The 12,464-nt window shown below is 38.4% G+C and overlaps 1 protein-coding gene across 11 annotated transcripts in view; it reads left to right on the top strand.

Annotated features, from left to right (window-relative positions):
• The window catches only part of PLEKHA1 (pleckstrin homology domain containing A1), a 2,820,639-nt gene that overhangs the window by 2,140,426 nt on the left and 667,749 nt on the right, over nt 1-12,464 (top strand). For all 11 annotated transcript variants that reach the window (XM_044056044.1, XM_044056048.1, XM_044056047.1 and 8 more), the window contains one exon: nt 2,035-2,166. In XM_044056044.1, coding sequence (XP_043911979.1) covers nt 2,035-2,166 — 132 coding nt within the window. The remainder of the gene's footprint in view (nt 1-2,034; nt 2,167-12,464) is intronic.

The following is a 12,464-nucleotide window of genomic DNA, read 5'->3' as shown; positions in this document are numbered from 1 at the left end:
TGTGACCTTCTATCGGCGTTTTGTAGATGACCTCTTTATTCTCTGGAATGGAAATAAACAACAACTAGAGGAGTTCCTGGATAGAATGAATAATCTCACTAATTACTTGAAATTTACTATGGAATGGTCTGATTCAAAAATAGACTATTTGGACTTATATATAGAAAAGCTTTCAGATGGACTAATTAATACAGGTGTCCATCGAAAAATCTGCTATCGTAATTCTTTCTTGATGAGATCAAGTATGCACCCGGTACATATTTTTAAAAATATAATTAAAGGTCAGGGTATCAGGGCATCGAGATTAAATCCATCAGATGAATGCTTTAGGAAAGAGTTAATGAACCTCAAAGAAAAATTTCTATACAAAGGTTATAATGAGGTAGAAATAGATGAAAATCTTAAGGAAATCCCCACATTACGCACAGAGAGAGCAGCACCTTATTATGGTCCTGCTCGAGGTGCAAGAATTACTGATACTGATAGTAAGCAATATACTATTAGATTTCCTATATTTTTTACATCTGATAATCAAGGAATTAGAGAGATACTTAGTAAAAATTGGTCCATATTACAAGTGGATGAGAATATTAAGAACATTGTAGGTGAATATCCGAAATTTCTATATAAAAATAAGAAAAATCTTAAAAGACTAATATGCTACCCTAAAAAAGTACGATTGGAAGAAGGGAGTACAACTCCATGTGGGGGTTGTAATTTTTGTACATATATTGACCCATCCAATAGTTTTATCCATCCAGACTTGAATAAAGAATTCATTTTATTGCATAAGTCTAATTGTAAAACAACTAACCTTGTATATTTAGCTGAGTGCCAAATATGTCACTCATTTTATGTTGGGAAGACTAATAGGACACTGAAGGACAGAATACGAGAACATGTGTATCATATTCGCAAAAAATTAGAACATAATGCTTTAGCGAAACATGTTATCAATACTGATGATACACATTGGTTTAAATTTAGAGCACTGGAAGTCATTTCCCCTAGTATTCGTGAAGGTGATATTCGTAACCATACCGAATACAGGGAGAATATTTGGATAATCATGCTCAGAGCAGACAGAGGGAAGGGCTTAAATGAAAGAGCATCTATTAGACCACTACTTAGGAAATGCAGGAAGATGAAATAACCTAATAAATAAATATTGGACTTCAAAGTATGTAGCTGCCTTCATTTTATATGTATTGACAGTTTAGTTAGAATGTGATTTACTATAAGATTAATACTATGTTTTATTTAGAATATTAAATGAGAGAAGCATTTTATAATTCATGTACTTTCGATACTCACATTATATAGACATAGTCTGTTAACATATGTTTTTTATATTTACATAGACTATTATTAATAATTTTATATTGATATATATATATATATATATATATATATATATATATATATATTTAGTTATATTGGATAATTGAATTAATAGAATATTTATGCAATATTTTTATAGATAATATATACAATGAGATATCTTTAAAAATTTTTTAGCCTGTTAATTGATAGAGACACCTGATTGGGTTTGGAAAGTTTGAATGCTCTATATAAATTGAATTTTAGGTGACTGTGACTTATGTTGATCTGAAGAAGCTAATCTAGCGAAAGAGCGTATCAAGTCATAATAAAAACTTTTTTATTTTATGAAAAAGTTTTCTTATTTGTTTGGTGAAAAGAACTCTTTGATGAAAAGATAGAACCTCCTGATTTGCTTCATTGCTTACTGCATTTTATTTTACGTTTTACTAATACTTCAGCAACGGAGCATTCATCTGACTGGTTGGCAGATAAACTTTTTATCTTGGTGTTCCTTTAATAATTTCTGTTGAGGTCTATGGCCAGTTTTTGAATGTTGAACCTTTGTATCCATTTTTCTAATACTATACACATGCATTGGTTGAAATCTCAGCACCCGTTTACCAATTTGTTTAGCACTGTAAGCACGAATTGTATTAAATCTCAGTATTTCCATTTCAGTGTTTTTATATTAAATAAAACTTTATCTTACAGGTACCAAAGACTCCTGATCTACTGTCAGATTCGGAAAACCAAAATCGGCCCACTGAGTGTCCAGGTGTAAAGAAGCAGGTAGCTTACAAGACGGAAATCATAGGAGGTGTTCCAATTATTACTCCTACTCAGGTACTTTTGAACTTCAAATATTTTCTTAATTAAATAAACTTTATTGGATATTTGCACTTATCAGAGGTGACAGTGATATGTTTCTAATAGATTTGTAATCTTCTGTTCTAGTTTTTTCTTGAAAGCTTCCATGGTGTGGGCACGTACAGTATATACTTGTGCATGCTGTGACATTACCTGCCACCCTTGGAAAGCAAACCGGGCCTGTCAGAGTACACTATTTTTTTCTGTCACTTATGAAGTCTGTATCTTAATCCTGACCCAGAGTTGTGAAAGGTTCCCATGTTAAAATGCTTAAAGTATCTAAGCATGCAGTGTGCCCAACAAGTCATAAGCTAGGATCTGCATTATCAAAATCTGTTTTAGCTGGAACATGAGCAAGACATGAAGTACACCTATAAGTTAGAAAAGTCCAACTCTGATGTTTGCAGACAGAGAGAGAGAGAGAGAGAGAGAGTCCTGAAATATTTTGTTACTTGAAGGACAGCAGTGGATGAAGGCTTCCTGGTTTAGGAATTAACAGGATCCTATGAGTATCCCCAGTGGAGAAGATGCTAGTGCAGATTTTTTTGGCCACTTATTGGACATTTCATATGCTTAACCGTTTCCCACACATAAAGTAGAACATTCTTACAAGTCTCAGTCAATATTTAAAATTGTGAATGTCAGAAAAGAACTGGCAGGCTTGTGCATATTTCTCAGCTATCGGACCAACCATGAACATCTAAATCTTTGCGAAGTCAAATGGCAATTAAAACTGAATGCATTGAGATACCCAGATTTAAATGAAAATATTAATTTAAATCCTATTTTAAAATTAATAAGTTATGAAGTCAAAACCTTGTAATTTAATTTAATTTTAATTACCTTCATTTTATTGATTAGCTTATGTGTTTGGTTGGGTGGGGCATTTTAAAAATGATATTTAAACTTTTTGAATTTTTTTATGGTTTGTTGCGATGAAGTTTCTTAAGAAATGAAAGTGCTTAATCTAACAAAATCATTGTACAGCTTCGCCTGTGGAACAGAATTTGTTTTTGAGTTAGGTTGTGTATTTTTCTGCTTGCCAGAGTTTGTTATTGTGGCTAAGTCTGACTTTGTATTGAGTATCTCGGGATGTATGAGCTTACCCATCTCTCGGTTTAGTCAGAACCTGATCAGAACTGTTTTTTTAGCCAGCTTTATTAAATCTATGACATTTTAAATAGTAACATGTTTGCATGCAGTAATTGAAAGGAAACTGTACTAACAGATTTCATTGTTGTCATGTAGTATGTACATATGTTTTCTTTATAACATTACATGAATTGCTGAGTTATTGCCTTCCCTTAAACATCTCTGCTCCCCAAAACTAGTCTGCACATATTGTTCCCAAATGTTCCATTTATTTCTTTTAAAATTGTTGCTTTCCTTTAATAAAGAATCCTCCTCCAGTTGCTTTATTTTTTTTATAATATTTAATACTTCATTTACAGTTCGTTTAGATTTAATGTCCGTTTTCTAGTAATTGCTTTTGCTGGGGAACTTTGGAACCGATAGCATTGAACTTGGTAAGGCCTTATTATGTCTGAGTAATTCCAATATCTCAGAATATTTTCCTTAGTTGCAAACTTTTTTTCCACAAGTATTTCCATCAAAGTACTTTGTAAGGAATTTTTCAAATATGCCAACTCCTTACATTCCCAGAAAATATGTTCCCAATTACCTGTCTCTTCCCCATCAAACCTCCAGCATTTGCTGTTATCCTGGGGAAAAGTGCAGTGGAGTCTAATTGAGGTTAAAAATGCCAGTGTAAACACTTCCACGCAGAAGTCCTAAACTCTGTGCATTCTGTCGCATGCTTGGGAATCTTACAGATTTTTCCCATTGTTAATTTGTGAATTGCCTTTCCATTCTCTTTTCCCATATTTTCTGGTCTGATGTGAATGATTCTTATAGGTATCAAGCAGTAAGTACTTCATATGCTCTCCTAATTACCCCTTTTTAATAGCAGCTTATATTCTATTCTGTGTGCTAAAACTCAACAACATCTAACCTTATACATTGCATTGCTGTATTATTTTTCCTTTTGCCTATAGTCTGTTATCAATCCCTGATAAGGAAAGCAGTCCCTAACTTGCAGACCAAACTTCTGCTTAGACTTATCCTACTCTTCAGTCTTTGCCCCCCCCCCCCGAGTTATTTGCTCCAAACACATTGATTTCTTTGCTAATTTCATCCATCAAATTCCAGCTTCCGCTTACCTGTTTTCTGCACCCCTACTTGTAATCATCCCTCTTGATAAAACTTTTTTCTTCCACTGTATTGGCTTTTACAATACTTTCTGATACATTACACGTATATTATGTATGGTTGTTCTTTATTCTGTTTAGGGACTTGCATCCAAAATACTAATTTATCTTCCCTTTTTTTATCATCATCCCTTTCCACTCTTGATTTCTAATCTGCTTGACCCATGCATATGAGCCTTAAATGCGAAGCTCTGAAGTACCTCTTCAAATCAGTTAACTCTAAACCACCTTGTTCTTCAGGGGAGAATCCGCTTATCCCATTTAATGTCTTGCTGTCTTCCCCTCCCAAATTAGTTCTTTCAGCTATCCATTAGCCATCATCCACTGATGTTCTTTGTGTTTCACTATTGCAGTCATTACATTTGGGTAATCTGCTGGCAGGTTGCCCTCAGTCGGCCTGATTAACAAAGTCTTGGGTCCTGCGTCGGTTGCTGTCCCTTCTTCCATGACGTCAGGTCGTCAGGGGTATAAAACATGCAGCTGAAGTCATTACATCAGTCTTTCTTGCCGTGCGGTGCCCGAAGCAGAAGCAGTTCACAAGTGCCGGTCGGCTGACTCCTGAAATTTTTGTTTTCAAGTTTCAGAACCGAAGTCTTCAACTTAAAGCTAAGTACCCCGTTGGGGAAACATTTTCTTGCTCCTTACCGATGTTAGTAAAAGTTAATAATTGCATTACTTGTGGAAAGCAAATACCTCCTAAAGATTTTCATCTGTACTGTATTCCTGCTGTCAGTTTTGTGCTTTATTTAATCAGCGCATTATCCATTGTCGGTACATTTTTGCCTCTATATGTTTCGGTTCTTGGTTTAATTATCCAGAAATGACATCAGTTAGCCATCCAACTACCGGGATTTCGAAAAAACGCAAAGATAAAGACAGACACAAGCCATCGAGGGGAAAAACTGCTGTTGATGCTTCTCCTAAGCCAGTCGCCAGTTCGCTGGTACTCATTGAGGAGTTTTTGCAGCCCCTGATACCCGCTACTTCTGACTCGCAGGCCTCTACTGAGACCCATTCGGAGTCCAGTATGCCATGAGATACTTCACCTATGGAACCCGCGGATGTCTCTACCTTGGATGGGTCCGGAGCAGCTGTGCAGGCACCGGCTTCTGAGGGTGTATTCAGGCCTACAGACTTGCATATTAAACCGAATCCTCCTTCAATGCTAAGGCCTGAATCTTGATCTATGTCGAAAAAAACGACAACCAGGCCACATGTTCAGGCCCCTATGCCTGAAAAACAAATGATCAAAATGGCTGAGGATCTAATTACTCTAATCAGGGAAGAGGCCTAGGGCTGACTTTGCTTGACTATGAATCTTCTGATCAGGACTCTGTTTCTTCTGACTTTTCTAATGACCTGGATTTGTCCATACCTACTTATGAGGATTCTGATGCAGAGGCCCCCCCCCCCTCGAGGACTTTTCTTTTGGGGAAACTTTACATACATTAAGGGAGCATTTCCACTGGGAAAGTCAGGAATTGTCTGATTCAAAAAAGAGGCTTAGGGATTTTCTTCTTTTACTTCAGCATTGGCCTTTGGCTATACCTCCTGTACTAGACATTGTTGATGATGTGTTTTCGGAATCCAGTATGGCCCCCGATTCCCTGCCTCCAGCTCCTAGTAAACCTGACAGATACTACAGGGTTCCTGAGTCCCACAAGTTCCTTTTCAAAAATCCTCTTGCAGATCCTGAAACCATTTCTCAGGGGCCTAAGGGCATTAAGGCTTCTACTGCTAAAAATTCTACCCCTTCTGATAGAGACTCCAGGGCGCTGGATAGATGGGGTAAAAAGGTTTATACTTCTGCAACCTTGGCAATCAGGGCTTTAAACTGCCAATTTCATATGTTAAAATATCAACAGCATATTATTGGACTGCTTAAACTGAAAATGAAGTTGATTTCTGACTGTGTGGAAAATAAAGATTTACAGGATTTATTGCATTCTGCTGAACAAGTTGGAAAACATACTTTGCAGAGTGGTTTTGATTATTTAGAGGCCTCTTGCAGAGCTGCTGTTACTGGGTTTGTGCTTAGAAGGCATGCTTGGCTTGAGGAGCAGTCTCTACCTGATCATGTTAAAGCAAAATTGTTGGATGCTCCTTTAAATCAGGACCGCCTGTTTGGCAATAAGGCTGAAGAAGTTTTAATAAAGATGTAAGATAAAGCTATATCTATGCAAACTGTAAAAGATTTCTTACAAGTGCAACCTCCAAGATTTAGTAGGCACTGGCCTACTAAGAATTGGTCCTTTCCAGCTCCTTCCAGATCCTCTCAAGCCAAACCCAGACACACCAGAAGCACCAGGTTTCAGTCCCAGGGGACTCTCAGAACTAAGCAGTGGGGGCCTCCACTTCCAAATCAGGAAATAACAAGACACCCCCCTATGGTAAACAGTCTCAATGACTTTCCTTTAAAATTACCAAGCACTTACCTTTTAGCGCCTTTGGGGAAAGATTGCTCTTCATGCAAAAAACTGGGAACTCATAACCCAGGACAAATGGGTTTTAAATATAGTGTCCCGGGGATACAGATTCCATTTCCACACGTTGCCAAGACCAAACGGGCCAGAAAATCAGTGGACAGAGGCTCAAAAACAAGTACTTTCCCTCTTAAACATGGGGGCTATTCAACCGGTACCAGAACAGGCAAAGGGACAAGGTTTCTATTCCAGGCTTATCCTGGTACCCAGAAAAGACAAATTATGGCGTCCAATTCTGGACCTGTCTACTCTAAACACCTTTCTGAACATTCCAAAATTCAAGATGCTGACTCTTCACCAGTTACTTCCTATGCTAGGCAAACATGCCTGGTTGGCAACTCTAGATTTAAAAGAAGCATACCTGCACATCCCAATCAGGGAATCTTGCAGAAGATACCTGCCCAAAGCAGGCTACTTGCATTATCAGTTCTCTGCACTGCCCTTTGGCCTGTCTACTGCACCCAGGGTATTCACAAAGTGCCTGGCTCCAGTAATTGCATTTTGCAGGCAGAGAAATATTCATATATATCCATATCTGGACGATTGTCTAAATTCAGGCAGAAAAACAGGGCATTTTTCTGAATCATCTGGCATTTGTAAAAAAGGTTCTAACTTTTCTGGGGTACACCATAAATAAAAAGAAATCACAACTAGTACCCTCTCAACAGATTACATTCCTGGGTGCAAGCTTGAATACAACTACCCAGATGGCTTTCCTCATGCCAGAGAAGCAAATTCATTTGGTAACTTACTTCAAACAAGTGGCCACAAAACCCTGCTATCTGCAAGACAAATACTGCAAGCCTTGGGATTCATGGCCTCCTGCATTCTTCTAATTCCATATGCAAGACTGCATATGAGTAAACTACAGTGGTACTTAAACGTCTATGGAGTCAACGTTGTCACAGCCTGGAAACAATGATTCCTATCATACCTTGTTTACACATGGAGTTCCTATGGTGGGCACAGGCCTGCCACCAAAACAAGGGACTGCCATTCACACTACCCCCTGCTGCCCAAACCCTGACTACAGATGCATCAGATTATGCATGGGGGGCTCACCTGGCAGGGAAGTGCATTCATGGCAAATGGAACCCAAATCAAATGCACCTACATATCAATCAAAAAGAAATGTTAGCTGTACAGAATGCTCTGACAGCCTTCAAGGACTACATTCTTCCAGGACAACTAATGGTAAAGACGGACAACACTACAGTTATGTGGTACATAAACAAGTGGGGGGTACACATTCCTACCCCCTCTAGCCATGGTATTGTAGAACACGGCCTTGAGCTACCAAGTGCACCTACAAGCTCAATTTCTGCCAGGAAAATTTAATACATTGGCAGACGGACTAAGCAGAAATCTCATGGACCCACACGAGTGGAAACTGAAACCACGGATTTTCAACACGTTGACAAGCAAATGGGGGAGCCCAGACATAGATCTATTTGCCTCCCTCCAGAACTACCAGTTGAACAAATTTTGCACAAGGACTCCCCACAAAAAAGCCTGGAAAGTGGATGCTTTGTCCTTCAGCTGGAAAAACCTGTCAGTCTACTCCTTTCCCCCTCTGCCTCTACTCTGCAAAGTTCTACTTAAAGTCAAACAGGACAAACCAAGAATGATTTTGATTGCTCCAGACTAGCCACGCCAACACTGGTACCCGCTCCTGCACAGTGCATCACAAATATCTCCATGGCACCTGCTTCAGACAACCTTCCTTGCTATCTCAGCAGGAGAACTAAATTTTGCACCATCAACTTCCAACATTGAACCTTGCAGCTTGGCTAATCACTTAAATTCGCCCTTAGCATCCCTCAGCAAACTTGTGATGGATGTCATCTTGGAGGCGAGAAGACCTAGTACTAGAAAATCTTATGCTGACAAATGGAAAAGATTCTGTGCCTGGAATCAATGTTAAGGGATGAGCGCAGCAGCCCAATTTACCTCAGATTTTACAATACGGAGATGTTTCACAAGGGCCTGTTTTTTTTCCTCTATTAAAATCCATGCTTCAGCTATTTCAGCTCACTGTAACACAGAACCACCCCTCTTTTCTCATCCCCTGCTCAAGCAGTATCTCAGAGGGGCATAGAACTTGAGACCACCCAGGAGAGCTCCTACCCCTGCCTGGGACCTTAACTTTGTTTTGTAGAAACTCACTCTACCTCCTTTCGAGCCTGCTGCTATTGCAGACTTAAAATGTCTTTCTTGGAAAAACAGCCTTCCTTTTAGCAATCACTTCAGCTAGAAGGATATCTGAATTACAGGCCCTTATGGCAGTGAAGCCTTTTATCATCTTTCATGTGGACAGGGTATCTCTGTGGACCAATTCTTCCTTCATCCCCAAGGTGGTTTCCACTGTGGCTCTTAATCAGTCCATTCATTTGCCAACCTTCTTTCCTAATCCACAGAACAAAGGGGAATGGATTCTGCATTCCTTGGACATGCACAGACAACTTAGATTCTACTTGGACAGAACTAAATTTCGAAGAAAATCTGACCAATTGCTAGTAGCATTTGGTTCTGGGCAGAGGGGAAGGCTATTTCAAAACAAACCATTTCTAAATGGATAAGCCATTGCATTCATTTCTGCTATAAGTACCATGGAAAACCTATCCCCCAGGGGATCAGATCTCACTCCAACAGAGATGCATCTCCTTCTGCAGCCTTTCTCAGAGGTGTTCCTACCAGAGATATTCTAGACGTTGCTACCTGGAGTTCTGTACATACTTTCACCAAGCATTATCATTTATCAATTTTCTCTAAATCCAGAGCTGGCTTCGCCACTGCTGTCTTACAGGGCCGTGTAGCTGGTCCTAATGCTGTATAAATTCCTCCTCCCAACCATAGCTTTGGGAATCTACCCAAATGTAATGACTGCAACAGTGAAACACGAAGAACATAGTACATTGTGTACACTTATCATAAATGTAGATGTTCGAGTGTATTCACTGTTGCAGTCCTGGTTACCCTCTCTCCAGCCCCATGTTTTTCTCTGACTATACCTCTACTTTCTTTTACTATGCTTAAAAGCCTTTTTGGTGTATTTGCTTTTGGTTGGAGGTATATTTTTGTGTTTTTAATTTTATTTGCTCCCCATTTGGGGGGCACCTGACATCTGGGGCAAAAAAAAAATGATGTTATGGCGTCGGCTGCATGTTTTATACCCCTGACTACCTGACGTCATGGAAGAAGGGACAGCAACCGACGCAGGACCTAAGACTTTGTTAATCAGGCCAACTGAGGGCAACTTGCCAGCAGATTACCCAAATGTAATGACTGCAACAGTGAATACACTTGAACATCTACATTTATGGTAAGTGTACACAACTGTACTTTTTCTACTCTTGTTGATAAAAATATGCCATACCTGTATATGACTAAAGGGACTAAAACAATTTAGTGCTTATATCTTGCTGTGTACAGCCATAATCAAGAGCTTCTAACATCTCAATTTTATTTGCATTATATTTTGATTGGTTTCTTCCCACAAATCCTCAGCTGCCATAACAGAATCCCTTTTTATCCTCAGCTGCCGTAACAGTATCCCTTTTTATCCATGCATTTAAGTACTTCATCTTATAATGTCCCCTAAGTGTGGTTATTGCTGAATCAGTTCGTGTGGCTCTACAGTTTATTGCTATAGCACATTTTATCTTCATTTATTTTGTATCCTGAAAGGGCTTGAAACTGTCAAAATGTCCCACAATGTAGGACTTCAGGATGGCTGCACTGATCAGTAGCATAACTTCAGCTCTACCAATGTGAAAACAGAAACTGAGAAAAAGGACTGCTATTGAAAAAAACATTGTTTTTTTTTTTTGTAAAATTCGGTTACTGGTTAGTAAATACACTGCCTGGATGACAGCAAAGAAGAAATTTGGAAAACCAGAAAGAAAACTAGAAAAGATGAATAGAAAACACTGTGTGGGAAGGATTCTGCCACTGTTTAGCAAAAAACAATTCAAGCTTCAGCTTTGGTTCAAGAGATGGCTTCCAGTAATTTTGAGGAAAAAGTAAATTAACTGTACTCAGAGCTGATTAAAATAAGTGAAACATTGAAGGACTATAGCCATTCAAACAAGAAAAGGCTGGGAAAAATAGAAGAATCTTTAACTAGCCATTTTAGATGAATTGATAAAAGTGCAAAATCGAAGGCTGACTTGAAGAAAAGTATATGAGGTTACTAACGAAGAACTGTTTAAAAAAATAGTAAAAAGACAGCATGCAGAGAAAACCCGAGATTTTCTGTTGTACCAGAGAATCTGGAAAGAACAGACTGTATTAATTTTATGAAACCACAAAAAAGCAACGGGACTACTGTTCCATGGCAGAATCTGTAAATTGGAAGGGCACTTCAAATGTGTGCTCCAAACCTGGCCATGAGAAAGCAGTCAAGACTTATATTAGTAAAGAAAGCAGAAAGAGTTGACCCTAACAAAATTGGGTTAAAAGATCACAGTATTAAAAGATGGAGACTGCATTGTATTTGTAGAAAATGATTATATTCATTGTACACCAGGCAAAAGAGTAGCAAATTTATTCCAACAATCAGAGAATGTCAAGTGGCAGGTGTGAGATTCAAGCAGCTGTAGCCAGCTGACTTAAAAGCCCCCCCCACCGAGGATTAACATTTTTTTTTTTTTTACCTACAGCAGGCTAAGGAAGAAATAAAAAAGTTTAACCCACAAAAAATGAGTCGTCAAGCAGAACAGGACTCTGCTTCTCATTCTCCTGATGGTAAAGTTCATAGAGAGACTATGACAGTGAAATCTTTCCCAGTGTTGCAAAGGAAAATGCTTGAGAGACTGAAAAAAAGCGCAGGAGTTGACTAAGAGAATCAGCAGTGCATTGGACTTAAACGAGACCAGAGTCTGGTGTTGGGGAGATAGAGATGAACAAAAAGACGACCAGCAACTTTGTAATTAGTGAATAAATGGAAGACTATAAAGCATCTTATTACATTTGTGAAATAATGTTTTGCAAGAAAAAGTGGCTGAAAAACACTGGACTTTTGCTGACTTTGTTAAACTTGCGGTTAAACTGTAAAGCATATACCCCACTTTATATCATTAATGTTTAGGACACTAAAGGGGGGAAATCTAATTGTAAGTAAAACAATTTGTTTTCCTATTATTTTTTGTCTAAAACATTTTGGGATATAAACTGCATGTTTTATGCAGTAAAACAGTTTTATGTAGTGTGTAGTCAGGGATATTTTAAATGTGGTGGGAGTCTTTTCAGTGACTGTTGTGTGTGTTAAAGATATTAAAGTAAATAAATACTTTTTTTTTTTTACTTATAAGAAATATAGGTTTTGCAATATAACAAGAGAAAAAAGTGTGGACAAAAGCAAGTATCTGATGTCAGTTTTCATTTTATCCTCGACATGTGGGTTTGGTTCCAAGCTTTGGAGATGAATTACCTGTTACTACAGCTCACGATAGCCCAAACCTCTCGAGCTTAATCCCTACCCACAGTGCTACTCTCCTAGTTACCTCAGATCTAATTTTCCGCT

The sequence above is a fragment of the Protopterus annectens genome, chromosome 14.part0 (genome assembly GCF_019279795.1).
Source record: "Protopterus annectens isolate FY-2018-M chromosome 14.part0, PAN1.0, whole genome shotgun sequence".
In the NCBI taxonomy this organism is placed as follows: Eukaryota; Metazoa; Chordata; order Ceratodontiformes; family Protopteridae; genus Protopterus; species Protopterus annectens.
The sequence above is the reverse complement of the archived record's forward strand: the minus strand, read 5'-3'. Positions and strand labels throughout refer to the sequence as shown.